The sequence below is a fragment of the Poecilia reticulata genome, chromosome 20, assembly GCF_904066995.2.
Source record: "Poecilia reticulata chromosome 20, P_reticulata-male-v2, whole genome shotgun sequence".
Lineage (NCBI taxonomy): Eukaryota > Metazoa > Chordata > Actinopteri > Cyprinodontiformes > Poeciliidae > Poecilia > Poecilia reticulata.
In genome coordinates this window covers 25,681,484-25,700,241 of record NC_088849.1, presented here as the reverse complement: position 1 = coordinate 25,700,241, position 18,758 = coordinate 25,681,484, and the positions used below count along the sequence as shown (strand labels likewise).

Below are 18,758 nucleotides of genomic sequence, written 5' to 3'. Positions count from 1 at the left end.
AAATGCAGATGTCACAGATATTCATTCTATATTTACTAAGCATTTAATGCAATTCTATCACAACAATGACTTAATTCTTTCTACTAAGGTGCTTTTGCCTAACTAAGTTACACCTATATTAGTGATGCATGGCATACAACCTCATGGTTAGATTATTGTATCTGTACAGCTGATGCTCATGATTCCATCCAGGGCATTGGTGTCAACTATGAATTTGCCACCAGTGATCATATACCATTTTCCTTGTGTGTAACCATGAATTCCATACCTTCTGTTTTGCTTGCAGACTGTAATACAAGTATAGGAAAAATAGCATGGGATAACTTGACCGAAAAAGATCTATCAGATTATTGTTATCATATGAACAACATGCTTAGCAACATATACTTACCAAAGGGAGCAATCTCATGCCATGATATGAATTGTAAGAACCCCCAACATGTTATTGAATTATGTACTCTGTATGAGAATGTTGTGAAGTCCCTCCTTACCTCATGCAAGCCACTGCATAAAACCAGCTCACATAGCACCAAACCAGGCTGGAACAACTATGTAAGAGAGCATCATGAAGAGTCCAGAAGGGCTCTTAAAGCATGGGTTGATTCAGGTAAACAGAGATATGGCCCCTTGTTTGAATACAAAAAACAAGCAAATGCTAATTTTAAATATGTTTTAAGATTTTTAAGGAGAAATGAAAATACTATGAGGTCTGACTCTCTTGCTAGAAAGTTGGGAAATAGTAATGTTCCGGATTTTTGGAAAGAAATAAAAAAAGTAAATTACTGCAAAACGTCACTTCCAGCTACTATTGATAGTGTTAGTGGTGCAAAATAAATCACTCAGTTATGGCAGGAGCACTACAGTGTACTGTTTAATTGTGTCAAAAGTGACACTTTTGTCACAAGACGCATTCACAGTAATGAGAATGTGAATGTATCCCCACAAGAAATATATCATGCAATTATGACACTGAAAGACAAAGAGGCCTGTGGGATGGATAACATTTCCCACTGAGCATCTGAAAAATGCAAGTAAGAAACTCTGTACATTACTTTCTATGTGTTTCACTGGCTGTCTAATACATGGTCTGTTACCTAATTCAATGTTATCTGTCATTCTGATACCCATTATTAAAGGCAAAGCGGGTCAGATTAGCTTTCAGGAGAATTACCAACCCATAGCTCTAGCTAGTAGTTTGAAAGTTTTAGAAAGAGTTCTTTTAAATAGGCTGGAAGAGTTTGTCTTGACCTCCGATAATCAATTCGGTTTTAAACCCAAACATGGCACAGACATGTGTATTTTTGCGCTACAGGATATTTTAGACTTGAATAATTTGCACAACACTACAGTATTTATGTGTTTTATTGATGCTTCTAAAGCATTTGATTGTGTAAATCACCAAAAACTGTTCTGCAAGTTAGAAAGCAGAGGTGTACCCAAATATCTAATTATAATTCTTGTCTGGTATGGTCATCAATCGATGTTTGTCAAATGCGGTAACACAATGTTTGATTCATTTAATGTTGATAACGGAGTAAGGCAGGGAAGCATACTGTACCCTTACCTTTTTAACATCTACATCACATATGTCAAAGTCAAGGCCCGCGGGCCACATCCGGCCCGCTAATCAATTATCTATGGCCCCCTGAATGATATTTAATTACTATGAGAACCGGCCCGCAAGCCAGAGCCGCCCGCTCGTGTTTTGCCCGCAAACACTACATTTCCCATAATGCAACGGTAGCCCGCGAAGTGACTACAGCGCGCCCAAACGGCTTCATTATTCATCAGCTCAGAGCCTCACCCCGAACATTGATGAACTTGTACAAAAGATGAGACACCTCCAAGTATCAGGCTCAGCCTCAGACAAGTGAGCATCACAGAGCAGTAACGTATTTTCAGTTTATAAGTTTCAGTTAAATTTTTACATTTGTTTCTACAAGACGTGATTTTTCTTTGAATGAAGTATTGTTTTGTCTGTGTGCCATATATTTTTGTATTTTATTTTATTTTATTGTATTTATTTTTCAGTTGAATGGATTCAGGTAAAATTGCAGATAAGAGCCATGAGAAAGAATACAACTGATTTGATTTATTTTTTTACTTTACTATTTGAAAGCAGTGATCGGTAGGATCATAGAGCAGCACACTAATGCATTTTCAGTTTATAATGCATGCACTTTGATTTATGCATTTATCTTGATATTAAGAAACATATATTGTTTTTAAAAACAATTAAATTTGTTGCTGTTTGCCTCTTGAAAAATGTTTTCCCTTGAAGTTACTGACAGAGCCATAACAAAATATTGCTTTATTCATTTAATCGTTAAATAATATACACTGTGTTAGGTCTTGGTTCAATAGGCTATGTGCAATCATTTCAATATGTTTTAATAAACATTAAACCAGTCCGGCCCTCGGCTTGTAGCAAATTTGGTTTTTTTGGCCCTCTGTGTATTTGACTTTGACATCCCTGATCTACATGGATGAACTATTAAAGTGCCTGAATTGTTGTAAAACAGGCTGTGTAGTTGGTGACCGCATAATCAATCACATAATGTATGCAGATGATTTGGTAATCTTATCCCTATTTAGTGCTAGCCTTCAACAGTTACTAAGGGTCTGTTCCCAATATGGTTATGACTTTGACATCAAATATAACGCTAAGAAAAGCAATGTTATGATTGTTAGAAGTAGGGCAGATAAGCATCTGATAACCCCTGACTTCTCTTTATCTGGCATTGTCCTCAATGAAATTTAATATTTGGGACATTACATAATTGATGACCTGTCTGATGATTGTGACATCCGAAGGCAATATTGTATGATGTATGCACAAGCTAACCAGATAGCACACAATGCTAAATCAACGTTGAAAAATAGTTAGAATCGTTGATTTTTGGTTGAAGTCGACAAATGACAGTGGATCAACCATCAACCAAGCATCCAATCAAACCGTTGAAACTGTGTCAATGAATCAATGTTGTTTTGTGGTTGAAATCTGATGACTGAAATGCCGAGGTCTGATTAATGGTTGATTTTTGGTTGAAGTTGACAAATGAAGGTGGATCAACTATAAAACACACTCTAAAAAGAAAATAATTGGACCAACTTAATTGAATTGCTTCTGTACAAGCAATTCAATTAAGTTTATCCAACTGAATTTATTAAATTTATCCAACTTAATTTATTAAGTTCAATCAATTCAATATATTATAATCATCCAACTCAATTTGTTAATTTATTTTTAACAAATTTATTAAGTATGTTTAAGATAACAGATTTAAGTCAGTCTTACTCAAATCATTTAGTTTACTTCAAAAATGGTAAATAAACTTACAGAGCACTTTTCTAGTCATTTTGACCACAGAAAGCACTTTATACTAGAGTCACATTCACATAAAGCACAGATCAGTTGGGGTTAGGTGCCCAGGGGTCACATTGACATGTGGCAGGAGGGAGCTGGAATTGAACCGTCAGCCTTCCGACCACAGGACAACTGCTCTAACCACAGAGCCACGGTGGCTTTTACCAGAGAACTTGTTCCTGGTTAGCTTGAGTCATTGTGTCAGAAAAGGGATACAAATGTGGTATCGAACTTAATTATTTCAAGTAAATTCATAGTGAATCAAGTGTGTTTCAGCACTGGTCCTCCAAGCCCTGCAAGTTTTAGGCATTTCCCTAATTCAACACACATGATTTTAATTGATGTCTGATTAACGGGGTTTTGCTGAAATGAAAACACGCAGGTCAGTTTGCCTTGAGGACAAGGTTTGGAGAAGAACTTGTGATCTAAATGTTCAATCAAGGGAAGCTGTTTTTCACACCCCTCTACACACACCCCTTTCCCCCACCACCCACCCCTCAATCTCCTCCCCCCTTTCCACTCTCCTCCCCTCCTCCTTGGGCTCCGGGAGAAACAATTTTAATTTTAGGTGAGGGTTTTAAATTTTCACATTTTTTGTTAAAGATTTTTTTGGCTCTAGTGGCCTTTATTTGATAGTTAATTGATAAGAGAGGGGGAAAACATGCAGCAAAGGTTGCCAATGTCGGGAATTGATCCTGCAGGGGTGGGCAACTCCAGGCCTCGAGGCCTGGTCTCCTGCAACTTTTAGATGTGTCTCTACTTCAACACACCTGAGTCAAATAATAAGGTCGTTAGCAGGACTCTGGAGAACCTGACTGCACAGAGGAGGTGGTTCAGCTATTGGATCCAGGTGTGTTCTACCAGGGAGACATCTAAGAGCTGCAGGACACCGGCCCTCGAGGACCAGGATTGCCCACCCCTAAGGCCTCCATGTGTGCAATCTGTGCAGTTTGCTGCACCCCTCATCTCCTTTTCATCTCCCCCTACTCCCTCCCAAAACTCTCCACACCCACTTGCTCCTCCCAGCCTTCCCCTCTTTACCCCCTCTCATCCCTTCTTCCCTCCCCCATTCTTGAGCTCTGGGTCAGAACATTTTATTACTAAGTGGGGGTTAATCATGTTTCAAATTAAGCACTACATGTTAAGAACAGTGGGTTGTGATTCCTTTTATATACATTTTCTTGTCTATAAATATTATTACTGACTGTGCATAATTTGTTAACACAAAAACATCTACAAGTCTCTACTAGGAGCTGTACAGTCAGACTCCCCGTTTTTACACTAGTGGTTTGTCCCAAACAAACAGCCATTTTGCTGCTGGCTTGTTTGCAACCGGCTTCTGAATTAAATTCTCCTCTGAGTAGTTTTATGGTAAGTTTTTCAATATTACTTTGATCTTAAATGTGTTTATTGAAAAATAAGGGCATTGTTTTGTGCCCATAGTAATCCTGGTTGTTTTGGGGCAAAACAGATATTTTTAATAAATGAGGTCATGTCTCATTTTGTATTATTTTCATCCTGTCCACCGCTCCAGGCCTAATTTTGAAATCTTGCAAGATTTTGTGAGATTTTAGTTTTAAAATGGGGGCGGGGCCTATTGTTTGGTCTGGGAGAGCATGTGGTGGACAAGGAAGTGTAAGGCTGGCTGCTCCAGGTGGGCTTTAAATTGTTGTCATAGTAATCACTTGTTTTTAACTTTTTATTATGACGTGCTTAGATGTACCTCTGTTCCAGAACAACTGAGTTAGATGATTGCCTGACCGTCTGCAGCCATCAAGAAGTGCAGAAGTTTGTTAATCATCCACAAATTCCATCCAGGTGAGGCAGGAAGGAAACACTTAAAACATGTAAGGCAGGTGAAACACTGAACTAAATGTGCTAATGACTGATTCAGTCTGTTGGTTGGTAACTGGTTAAACTGAACTGGTCTATTATTACTGGTGTGGGATCTTTATCAGGGTGTGGACATTTTGTAATGAATTTAATCAACTTATTTAGAAATATTTGTAGTTGATTGAACAAGCTATTTGATGCAAGTTTATTCTGTATAAATTATAAATAATTTTTCCAACTACAGTAAAAATCACCTTTTGCTCTAAACCCGGATCCTCCCTGAGTTTTATCTTTAAGTTTTCTGATAAGCAGCCTTTATTTTAAATATTGATTCCCTCATTTTAACATGAGTGCAGCATCATGAATCCTACACTAGACTGCAGCTTCATAGGTAAATGTAGTTGTAAACATTAAGATAAATATTAATGAACAAATAAGATAAAACTTAACTTAACAGTAAGTGTACATGGGGAACTATATGGTTTGTATCTGTTCTCAGACCTGTAACCAGTACACTGTTTAATCTTTCAATGTCTTTCAGAACTTTTCAAATGTTTATCATATTTCTAACCAGCACCTTCCTCACTTTTATTTTTGTGTTTTTTTTTCGGATGATGGTTGAATCAACATTGATTCTTGACTGATTCAATGTAGAATCAACACAAATATACATGCAGAGCCATAGTCAAATGAGTGTTGAATCAACGTTGATTCAATGTAAAATAAGCAGAAATATGTGAGCAGAACCACATTCAGATGAAGGTTGAATCAATGTTGATTCCTAACTGATTCAATGCAATATCAACACAAATATGCATGTAAATTGACATACAAATGATGGTTGAATCAACATTGATATGTCAGTTATGGTTTTTTTTGTTGTGTTTTACTGTAGAGCACTTTGTATCAGCTGTGGTTGTTTTAAAGTGCTTTATAAATAAAGTTGGATTGAATTGGATGGTTGAAACCCTAATGTTGATTCAACATACAAGTCACCGACCACTTTCAATGTTACATTCAACGTTGATTCAATGTTTCTGGCTGACATTGATTAAATGTTGCTTCTATCATTCTGTGCTATCTGGGTAATATTCTGATCAGAATGTTTCATATGTGTTCATCCTCTGTGAAGATAGCTCTTTTTAAAGCTTTTTGTACTTCACTTTACACAGCCCATCTGTGGCTTCGATACACAAAAAGTATCCTGCAGAAACTTTATGTGGCATACAATGATGGCATGAGGCAACAACTCAAAGTGCCTAGATGGAGCAGTGCTAGCCATATGTTTGTACATAATGCTGCTCCCACATGTGCAGCTGTGCTCAGGAATCTTATGTATAAATGTATGTGTAGATTATCTGTGTCATGCAATAATATAATTGCAATTTTAGTAAATCCAGTTTTTAGTAAATTGAGATTTTATTCAAAACTGGAATCATTGGAATCATTGAATCATCATTTATTTATGACTTGGTGAATATGTCATGTTTTTATTTTTCTCTTATTTTGTTTACCTTTTTTCACTATGGACCTTTTTGTGTCCGGAATAAAGATCGATTGATTATTCATCCATTTTCTAGACAAACTTCAGCTTCTCTAGTTTGTCTGTGGCTAATTACAGCTGCTGTAGTATTGCCTCGCTAATTTGTGAGTATAAGTCACAAATTAGCGACTTATAATTTGTGACTTTCAAATTATATTCAAAACAAACATCAACTAGGACAAATATATTTTATTAAGTATTAAACAAAATGGCTCATATGACGATTATGTGGAATTAAATTAGTTGTCCAATATAAATATTAGTTTGGTTCTCTGGCATCTTGCCCTTAGTTTAGGCTTTTCCTCCATCAAACATATTTATATTTGTCTCTTATTTAGTGGAAATATTGATATCTATGACATTTTCTCCAAAATAACCTTTTTCAACCTTTATAGCTCCACTGTTGAAACTGAGGCTCTAACATTCACAAATGACACTGAAATAAAATCCAGTCCATCATCTGGTTTGATTCCTCTGGAACCTGTTGGAGGAAAAATATCCCAACTTCACAAGATTTTAACTCAACTCTTTGGTTCCTCCTATTAGTCTGAAGTTCATCATATTAAGGTCAAAGTTCAGATCTGCCATAACTGATTGATACCTGCTGGCCTCAGGTTTACAACCAGCTTCTGACTGAGAAACCAGTAACCTCCTCCCAGTGTCAGAATCTCACTAACCTCAGGTTTTCTATCACTTCCATATGTCTGCTATAACTGATGTATATATAAAATAAAGTTTAATTTACAATTTCTGTGGTAGATCTCAGCCGGCTGGTGAGAAAAAGTAGATCCTGATCTCCAACAGTTTGGTCAGCTGCTCTAGAGTGTTGCAGCTCATGTCTTTCCAGGTCTTTATGGACATTAACAGCTTCATAAAGGCTGCAGATGAAGAGTTGATGAGGAAAATGGTTCCAGCTCTGGAAGCAGATTCTCAGAGCTTTGGGAGGATCTGACAGAAACCAGGACTCCTCCAGAAATGACTTTTTATGAAAGCAGACAACAATCACTAATTTATTTATTTATTTAACCTTCGTTTCACTAGGAAAATCCCACTGAGATAGAAAATCTCTTTTGCAAGAGAATCCTGACCAAGACTGGCAGCAGACAGAGGTTACAGAACAATCCATTCATGTTGTTCTCATTTATAAACTCAGAGGAAGACTTCCGGGAGCGTCTCCAAGATGGGGGGGGGGTAAATCTGCAATCTGTCCTGATCAGCGACAAGGTAAACTCCACTAAACTCGATTAAGAGATTCAGCTCTTCTTCAAAATGATATATTATGCGTGGAATTGGATCGAAAAAGAGACTGGGGGGTGCAAAAAGTCACGGTCAAGCAAGGACTGATCTAAGAAATGTTGGAAACAACACTAGCATGATGCAGACCTCTGACCCTAGCGAGGAGAGCGAGCTAACGACTGCTATGGCTATCCAGAATCTATGCTATGGTTTGAAAATAAGCAGAGACACATAATAAACCCCAGAATTTGTTTGACATCCAGTCAGTTTTAGTCAGACTCTCCCTGTCCATCATTTCCCAGATGATCCGTCCTGCTGTGTCTTTGTTAATATCAAGTTAATATATTTGCTGTGAATGAGGTCGAGCTTTGCGTTGCGCTCCAGAAAACGGCAAACACAGAGACTAGTGTGAACAGTGTAAAAAACGTGAAAACAGCCACAAATGAACGTGTACGTAAAGTTGTACAACTAAACACCATTATAATCAATAATATTAAGATAAGTGTCACAAATCTGTGCAGGTGATCTGAGCTGTGGAGCAGCAGGAGAAGCTCTGTGTGCTGCACTATGACAGCAAACACAGGGCCGTAACACAGAACATGGAGGTTGGGGCACGGGGGGACTAAAATCCTATTTAGAGTTTATAAGATTACTGCAGTTTTTTGTGTTGTTATAACCATTAATCAATCTGCCATTCAGTTCAACCTTATATGTGGAGACACATTGTTTATGTTACTGTTATAAAATAACTTGATATTAATTATTGGAAAATCTTAATGTAATTTTCACAGGTGCTGGAGCGTTGTTGTTAGCAGCTACTTAGTTACTTTCAAAATCAAGTAGTCAGTATCAAGGAGTAATCAATAATCTGATTAAAGTTACTTTTTCAAAGTAACTAAGCCAACACTTGTCTGGACTTACCGAGCCTTTCTGCAGTTCCTCACAGATGGAACCAGTCTCTGTCGTCCCGATTCTGATGTGTTGTACTTCTCCAGGTCCAACTCATCCAGAACATCTGACATCTGAAGCATGAAGGCCAGAGCTGAACACTGGATCCCTGAGAGTTTATTCCCTGATTTCAGGAACTCTTGGATCTCCTGACAAACTGAATGGTCCTTCATTTCCACCAGACAGTAGAAGATGTTGATGCTTCTGTCAGGAGAGATATAATCAGTTTTCATCTCCTTCAGATTGTTGGTGATTCTCTGGATGGTTTCTGGACTGATCTCTGTCTGACCCAGCAGGCCTCCTAACAGACTCTGGTTGGACTCCAGAGTGAGACCATGAAGGAAGCGAACAAACAGGTCCAGGTGGCCATTTTTACTTTGGAAGGATTTAGACATAACTCTGTTCATAAAATCCTCCAGAGATGTTTCACTGTAATTTTCTCCCAGGAAGTTCTCCATCACCTCTGTATTCCTGCTGGTGAAACAGTGAAACATGTAAACTGCAGCCAGAAACTCCTGGATGCTCAGGTGAACAAAGCAGTAAACTGGCTTCTGGAAGATCACACTCTCTCTTTTGAAGATCTCTGTACAAACTCCTGAGTACACTGAGGCCTCAGTGACATCCAGACCACACTGCTCCAGGTCTTCTTGGTAGAACATGATGTTTCCTTTCTCCAGCTGTTCAAACGCCAGCCTCCCCAGCTTCAGAAGAACTTCCCTGTCAGCCTCCATCAGCTCCTGTGGACTTGTCTCATGTCCTCCATGGTACTTGTTCTTCTTCCTCTTTGTCTGGACCAGCAGGAAGTGTGAGTACATGTCAGTCATGGTCTTGGGCAGCTCTCCTCTCTGCTCTGAAGTCAACATGCTCTCCAGAACCGTAGCAGTGATCCAGCAGAAGACTGGGATGCCACACATGATGTGGAGGCTCCTGGAGGTCTGGATGTGGGAGATGATTCTGCTGGACAGCTCTTCATCACTGAACCTCCTCCTGAAGTACTCCTCCTTCTGGGTGTCAGTGAAGCCACGTACTTCTGTTGCCCTGGAGACACATGAAGGAGGGATCTGATTGGCTGCTGCAGGTCTGGTAGTTATCCAGATGAAAGCCAAGGGAAGCAGGTTCCCTTTGATGAGGTTTGTCAGCAGAACGTTGACTGATGACTTCTGTGTGACATCAGAAACCAGCTGCCTGCTGTTGAAGTCCAGGGAAAGTCTGCTTTCATCCAAGCCATCAAAGATGAGGAGCAGTTTGCATTTAGCCAGCTGCTCTGCTGGGAGCTTCTGGAGTGTTGGATGAAAAACATGGAGCAGCGAGAGAAGACTGTGCTGCTGATCTCTGATCAGGTTCAGCTCCCTGAACGAAAGCAGGACCACCACACTGACATCTTGGTTCTCCAAGCCCTCGGCCCAGTCCAGAGTGAACTTCTGCACTGAGAAGGTTTTTCCAGCACCAGCGACGCCGTTAGTCAGAACCACTCTGATGACTCCATGTTGGTCAGGGAAGGCTTTAAAAATGTCATTGCACCTGATTGGAGAGTCATGGACATTCTGGATCTTGGAAGCTCTCTCCAGCTGCTTCACCTCGTGTTGGGTATTAACCTCTTCACTCTGACTCTCTGTGATGTATAGATCAGTGTAGATCCTGTTGAGGAGGGTTCTACTTCCTGTTTCATCGCTTCCTTCAGTCACACATTCACATCTCCACCTGAGACTGATCTTATGTTCCTCTAGAACCCCCTGCAGAACAACATTTGCTGAAACAGAAGAAACAACTGAATTAAAAATGTGACTTTGTGATTAAGTTGGAACAAAACAATCTGGTGCAGGTTAGAAAGTTTTATGCGGTCTCTGACGTCACATGATCTGATGTTAAATGATCGGATCCATTTTCTGAAACAGAATATTGTTCTATTGTCAGAAAACTTATTTCTGTTTCTGTTTTGTGACCAGAATTTGTTCTGTCAGGATCTGATTCACAAAGCAGATAAAAAAAACTTACAGAAACATGTCCATTAAATGCAGCAGCTTTAAGCAACATCAACTCTTCAGCATCATGTCACCATGCCCTCATTTTACTGTTTCTACCTGACTTTCTTCCACAAACATCAGCAACAGAAGAGGCAGAGAAAAACAATAATGTTTTCTCCTTTTCCAGCCTTAATGTAGGAAACCTAGAGAAAAACCTTTGAACTGCTAAAGAAACAGCTTGCTTATCTGATAAAGTTCACATTTAACATGTTTTTTCGCCATTAGATCAGATCAGATGTTTTTAAAGAAACATCACAGTTTGAAAATGACATGGATTTGATTTAGTCCTTTAGAGGTAAACAACAAATTGTTAGAATTATTACATAAATTACATGGAATCATATAAACTGTAATCTGTGCTATATTATGAGAGTAAATAAAGATTTCTGTCTCAGACTATCTTTCCCTCTTTCTGTAAAAAGAGCAGGTTGCTTTTTCCACCTTCTTGTCTCCATGCACTGTAGGAGCCAAATATATGATATACTCCCTCTTTGTTCTCTAGGTGGCGCTGTAGGCTCCAGAATCTGAGTCAGAGGGCAACAGGTAGCAGGCAGGTGCTGGACTCAGAACAGCAGCCAAACTCTGTCCGTTTCTCTCAAAGTTTCCCTTTTTTAGTTCTCAGTGTCAGCATTAGGGAAAGATAGGCTAGATTATTGATTTTACTTATTTGATTATTTCTGCTACTGAATTAAGCTGTACTGACCCTTGCAAAATTGCCTTACTAATAAAATAATTAATATTAAGAAAATCTAAAAGATGTTGTGGACATTCAATTAATGAGTCACCTTAAAGTTCTTTGATTGTCATAAAATAGCTATGAAGTTTGATTCTGGAGGAAAAAGTGGAAAATGTTTTATAGGTTGCTTTTAGCCAAAACAACACCCTTGGGACTCGCACGAGTCACTAAAACCAACCTGGTTCAGTAACAAGTAACGTTCCGGGCGAGTGGCGTTCCCGCCTCTCGCCCGGAACGTTAGCTGGAGATAGGCACCAGCAATCCTCCCAACCTCACTAAGGGACAAGGGTGTGAGAAAATGGATGAATAGATGGATTATGAACAGCTGTGTGCTTTGTAATATGCTCATCATACATCAATATCAGAATATTCCATTCCTATAGCCACTAAGCATATTTTAATATGCTTAGTGGCTATGTTTTTGAGTAATTAAAAACATACTTAAAAAATACAATTGTTTATAAATTTAGCTTTGATAGATGTTTGAATATGGTTTCCAGTAACAAAAAAGCATGTTATGATCGATTAAATGCGCTGACACATCATTTTGCCTGCTAAACACATAACGTTGAGTTGAGTGGTGGACCGCTCTAAGATGGCCGTCCTATATCTCATCAGCGACAATAGGCGAGAGCGGTCCATGAGGCGTCTATGCTTATATTATGTCTATGTTTGGTGTACTTGAATTAAAATGGGCGGCTTCTTCTTCTGCTTCTTCTCTAGATTTCAACGGCAGCTTGTATCCATTATTGTTGCACTACTGCCATCTACTGGGTCCTAATATGTCTACCTCAAATTCTCATAATGATCCCAGTATTATTAAAAAAAACAAAAACAACGAAAAATCTTTTTTCCCCTCAATGCTATTTAACTGATCAGCAAAGTTCTCAAATTTCAATTCCCAGGATGTGCTGTCAATATCCACTTTCCTGTCAATTAACTATCAAATAAAGGCCACTAGAGCCAATTAGGTTAGGATAAAAGTAGCTGCTGATAGTCCGGAAAATACGGTATATGAAAAAAAATCTGAATGCTCTCTGGTATTGTTCAGGGGGCCGGACCAAATGTGGAGGCGTAGCTTGGGGACCACTGCTCTACAGCTTCTTTCCCTTCGCTCCCTTTTTCCATATGCATGATACTAAGCTCCGCCCCTTAAAGGGCTAAAAATGGCAGGGTTTTTTGTCTCATCCATACAGCTTCTAGCGACCCCCCTGCAATGGCAGGGACCCCCTTTAGGGGGCAGCGCAGGTGTTTAAAGGCGTCTCGGAAAAACAGGTTATGACATGTTAACCACGGATTAAACAGTTTTAACTGCTGATAAAAGTAACAGAGGACACAGATATGGGAAGTGTGGAAGCCCCTACTGTATCAAATTGACAGAGGAATAACAGAGTTGGCCATTCTAAGGTAAAAACCCAGCGCATACAGCATTCATGTTTTTTTTCATCCAGACGGACAATAGACAGGATCATATTTCAGTCCGTTATCTCATCAATATGCGAAAGTTTAGAGCGATGCACGCTCCCGCTACAGGGCATGCAATTCTCTGCAGGCCTGTGTTTCTTGGCATAACACCTGTAACACCTGGCCTCCAGGACCAACTTTGGACACCAGTTTTAAAACGAAGCTGGTTGATAGCGGCTGCATAGTGTCCGTCTCTAGGCAAGTGTGATTTTCAGCGTCGGTCCATAGCATTCTGGGGTCCTTTAGCTCCCGCCACGACAATTTAGCTGACCTTAATATTTCCTGTGTTTTATTTTGGTCATTATTGTTAAACTTAGTGTTGATATGTGTATGATAGGCATATCTATCAGACATTTATAGAAATAAGGAACAAATCGCGTCCTGTAACGGTTCAATCGATTCATTTAATAGCCAAATACGGGACGGTTCCGTATTTTAAGGGATATTATTGCATTTAGCACAAAGATCTGAGAACAGAGTCACTTTAAAGCAAAACTATTTACAGCAGCTGGAAATACACAGATTTAGTTGACAGGAAGATTTATAAAACCTGAAATGTCCAAATCCCAACTAAAGACGTTGAATTGGTCCAACAGACGACAGAAGAAGCTCTGATTGGACGTGTTCAGTCTCACCTGGAGCACAGCTGCTCTGATTGGCTGTCAGCAGTCCAGCTCCTGTTCTGGGTCTTTCTCCACACTGGGGGCAGGAGGAGGGTCCAGATGGAGCAGACTGGTCCCAGTAGGACCTGATGCACTGTCTGCAGAACCAGTGACCACAGCTGGTAGAGACCGGATCCACCAGAACCTCCTGACACAAAGCACAGCAGGACGGCTGCTCCTCCTCACCAACGCTGCTCCTCTTCCTCCCTCTGTGAAGACATTTCTTCATCACTGAAATAGTTCACTAACAACAGGCTGGAGCCGTCCTGGTACCAGAAGCTGAGTCAGAACAGAACCTCAGAACATTGATGATCTCTGGTTTGAAGTGTTTCACTATATCTGGTGTTATGATGGATCTTTCTCTGGTTGTTTTTGTCCGTCTGAAATCTTTATTCTGTCTGAGTAGAAAACTGTTTCCATCAGAGGCTCAGAGACCAAAATCTGATTCTGATCTGGATTCCAGTGTAGAAACATGGATCATTATTTAATGGTGGAGCACCAGTAAACAGGATTCAGGTCCAGTTTGCATTTATCTAAGAACTTTATAAAGAGCCTTGAACTGTGACAGAGCATTATTTGGACATGTTAGCAGAGCAACAACAAGTTATTAAATGTGTCTTATTTTTTGCTAAATCTGACTTCATGATGATTCTTTGGACTTTGGTTCTGTTTTCACTTTGTAGTTTTATTGTCCTGATTAATAGTTTATAGTTGTAGTTTAGTTACAGTCCATCTTTATTGAGTCCAGTTCCTGTTTTATTTAGACGGTCTGGTTCCTTTAATGCACTTGGTTCTGGTTTCCATCTGGTTCTGCTCGTTTTGCCCGTTTCTGGGTTTATTTGTCACCAAAGACATTAAATACATTGATCTGTTGAGACGGATCATCCTGGATCTCTGAGCAGAACTTAAAGAAGGAGCCGAGCGGTACCGGTACCGGTCCAGCTGCAGTCATTCTTCAGTCGAGCCGCTTTGTGAATGAGCCTTATGGACATAAAACATCTTTATTCTGTAAATGTAAACTTATAAACATGATTCTGCTATTTAGAATAAACGTCCACTTTCCCACTCAGAGACTCTCTGACTGTCTTTAAATCCCAGCTGAACGATCTGCTGCTCAAACTTAGATCTCTTTATTTATTTATTTTTTTAAATATTTTATTTAAATTTATTATTTTTATTTATTGTGAAGTGACCTCATGTGCCCTCAAAGCTGATTTTAAATCAAATACATAATTATAAATATTAATACTGCTACAAATAAGGACGTTGCCATGGTTACTGCTTCACGTGGTGGCAGACTTCTTGATGTTTATATTAATTTACATTAATATGTATTTATGGAGGCGACAGGCCGACCAGCAGCTGCTCTATTTCCTATAAATTGTGATTTATAAAGTAAAGGTTAGCAGGTTTGTACGTACGGTTTTATATATCCATATTATTTTATGCGCTGCACTTTTCTAAATGTGTCCATGTTGGAGTGAAAACTGCTCTCTCTTTTATACATGAGGCTCCAGACCTCAGTGGAACATGAAGCTGCTGGAGATTCATAAAGACACAAAGGAAACTATTTAGTTTTTCCTTCAGTTTGTTCTGTTCTCTCAAAGATCACAAGAACTAAAATGATTTAAATGATGTTTTGGTCTCCATGAATCAGTTTCTAAGATGAAATAAAGTTTAAATCCTGGAGAGTCACATGAATCAGTTAGAAACTGGTTTCTTACTCTGATGGTTCTGGTTCAGTACTGAACTCTGGAGGTTGTCCTATGGACCGGTCACTCCTCATAGAGGGACAGACGGATCCTGGAGGTTCTGCTCTGTCCTGCTTTAGGTCCAAATCGTCCATCTTCTGGATTTCAGTGAGTCTGAAAGAGAAACCAGTACCAGTCAGTTCCCAGTGATCCAGTCAGCAGAAAGTTGATCCCATCATGTGTTCAGAGGATCAGAGGAACCTGATCCAGCAGGAACCATCTGGGTTTGAATTGTTCTCTCCTTCACTTCTTCATGACCTTCTGATGTCTGCTGGCTGATCCAGAACCTTCTGGAGAACTTCTGACTTTATTAACAACATTTAAAACCTGAAACCTGAACTGGAATCATGTTCCAGGTCTGCAGAAACATCCAGAGTGAGGTCAGATGTAGTGAATGAAGGAGTGAACATTTCCTATGAAGTGGTGATGTGTTGGTCCTGAACAGATGGGCTCAGTTAAAGCAGCGGTTCTGAAACCTTTGGGGTCCAGACCTCCTTTAGACGGGCTGCCAGTCCTCCTGCTGAGAGTCGGTTCAGTCAGAGAGGCAGGAAAATGTGGAAGGAATATTTCCCAGACGGACCAACAATCAGAGAGATTCAGGATCAGGTGATCCATGGAGATCATGAGGAGGATCTGATCACTCTCAGCTCCCAGCAGATCTGTTCAGGTTTCTAGCAGCGCTTAGAGAGACAAAGAGTTTCTCACTGCTGCCAGGAGAAACAAGAAGTCCGACTGGAAAAGAAACGACTAAGAGAGGAGGAAGAGAGGGAAATCTGTTGAGTTTAAATCTGGTTTGACTCCACAGATCAGAGAAACATCAGTTTCTGATGAACCCCAGACTGCAGAGGAAGGAGAGATGTGTCACATTTTAGGATTTAAATAATCAGGTAAAGCAGTTTAACAGGATGGAGTATTATGGACACACTGAGAAAATAAAACATGAAATTATGAGAATAAAGTCAGAATATTACAACTTTATTCTAAATTTCTTCCAAAAACATAATATTTTATTTTTATCTTATGGTTTTAATTCTCTGTGGTAGTTTAAAGTGATTTTGTTCTGGTTTTTCCTACTAAGATAAAACCAGTTCTGCTCTTTAAAAGACTCATTAAGTTCTTATTTAGTTTATGTTAATATAATTATTGGTCACAATCAGATCACCTCCAGGTGTTGGTGCTGCCTAAACGTGGGATCATGTGGGATCCTGTAGATCTCTCAGTCGCAGGAACTAAGTTGTGACACTTTGTTAAATATTTCTCTCATGAAATGTAAATATGTTTCCTCATGTAACAACAATTTATAATCACCAACGATTCACAATAAAGTCTCTATTTCAATTAATTAATTTAATTATCCGTCTGTCTAAATACCTTCTTGATCAGCCCTTAAATTAAAATAAATCCAGTAAAGCTCGACCCCTAAAGGACCCATGACAGACGGTCTTCTATCCGTCCCACCGAGAGGGGAAGCGCAGATCGATGCTCTACAGTAGGAAAATCTGACAGGGCACCACCTGTTCCAATCCAGGTGGAGGTGGTGGAGTGTGTAGGGAGACAACATCAGATTCCTGGACATCCAGGTCACCTCGGACCTGACCTGGTCACTGAACACCTCTGTTCTGATGAGGAAGGCCCAACAAAGACTCTTCTTCCTCAGGAAGTTGCAAAGGGCTGGACTTCCTGTCTACAGAGCCGTGATGAAGAGCATCCTCTGCCTCAGCAGGACTGGGTGGGACGACAACAACCCAGGACCAAAAGGACTTGGCCCGGGTGGTGAGAACGGCCCAGTGGATCCAGGGATCAGTTACCGAACCTGGACCTGATATCTGCTGGCCGACTGCAGAGGAAGGCCAGTTGTGTTGCTGCTGATGATCCACCCACCCAGGACACAAACTGTTGGTACCGTCTGGAAACGCTGCAGGTACATAAGGTGAACAACCACTTTATGGATAAAGATCAGCTTTTTCCCCAGAGCTGAGAATCAATCTGTCCTCCTTCCATCCTCTCTGCCCCCTGCAGACACACCCACAGCCTCATGCTGCCCCCTAAGGGCTGATTAAGACTTTATTGATTCATCTATTGATCACTGAGGCACCACTCCAGTTTCATTATGTTCTAGAAACATAGTAATAAAAACATTATGTCTTAAAACGACACGTTATTTCTGTCCTCCGTCTCAAAATGGAGCCTGATCTGAAGAACAAAGTTAGTTTCAGTTTCTATTTCACTCAGTAACATGACTTGTGTGTTTTCATCATAACAGAAGCGTCTAAAATCCTAATTTGATTTGTGGAATAAATATTTACAGTTTATAGTTCAGATAGATTTTAACAATAAAGTTTAAAAACTTTCAGAATTTCTATATTAAAAGGTTTTGCAGTCAGAGGAGTTCAACTACATTTCCCATGATCCTCTAGTGGCTCAACAAACCTGTTGATCAACATTGAGATCATAACGTCCAACAGGCCGCTCGCTGTCTAACAGGCGTTAAAACTTAAGACGTTTATTTCCAGAGGAAAAGTGACAAACTTTCTATTCAGAGCTTTAAATGACAGCAGCGCAATAATAAATCTGACATTAAAACACTTTTACATAAACAGAGAGATTATATTTAAACAGCTGCTCAGATTAGTTCAAACTGTGACTGAAAGGTTCGGTCTGTTCTCGCTTCTCTGACCCGGAAACAGAGAAAAGCCTGAAAACGGGTCAGAACCAGTTTTATATAAAGTGTGTACTCACTGGACCTGCTGCTGAGACGTCTGGGTCACAAAATGGAGACGATCCAGGTGATCTGATTGATACAGGTGAGGAGGAGGAGCTCACCTGCTGATGTACACTGTAAAAAATATCTGTACAATTTAAAGTAATTTAAAAAAAATACCAACAGTTACAGACTGTAACATCCAAAACATAATACAGTAGAAAATACATGGAATTAACAAAACTTGTTTTAGCATCCAAAACAAGCACATATTCCTTTGGTGGTACGGAGACCAAACCTTTCTAGAAGTTCAGAATACGACATTAAGACACCATCAGGACTAAAACGCTGCTGAACTAAGATGATTCCATGTTCAAACCAATATTCCAAGAATAAAGATTTATGTTTGTACAGAATGTCTCCATTGTTCCAAATATATTGATGGGGTGAAAAATTGTGCTTGTAAATTAGAGACCAGGAAAGAAACATTTGT

General features: G+C 39.6%; 2 protein-coding genes across 4 annotated transcripts in view; both read right to left on the bottom strand.

Annotated features, from left to right (window-relative positions):
* Positions 1–18,758, bottom strand: part of LOC103457032 (NACHT, LRR and PYD domains-containing protein 12-like) — a 57,367-nt gene that overhangs the window by 8,267 nt on the left and 30,342 nt on the right. The window lies entirely within an intron of this gene.
* The window catches only part of LOC103457031 (NACHT, LRR and PYD domains-containing protein 12-like), an 84,569-nt gene that overhangs the window by 35,482 nt on the left and 30,329 nt on the right, over positions 1–18,758 (bottom strand). For 2 of the 3 annotated variants that reach the window (XM_081601843.1, XM_081601845.1), the window contains exons 1-4: positions 18,304–18,491; positions 15,538–15,678; positions 13,787–14,022; positions 8,901–10,677 (exon numbers count right to left, since the gene is read on the bottom strand). In XM_081601843.1, the coding sequence (XP_081457969.1) occupies positions 8,901–10,677; positions 13,787–14,022; positions 15,538–15,659 (2,135 nt within the window). In that variant the 5' untranslated portion in view covers positions 15,660–15,678; positions 18,304–18,491. Of the gene's footprint in view, positions 1–8,900; positions 10,678–13,786; positions 14,023–15,537; positions 15,679–18,303; positions 18,492–18,758 lie in introns of those variants that run through there. The other variant, XM_081601844.1, reaches the window with a different exon arrangement.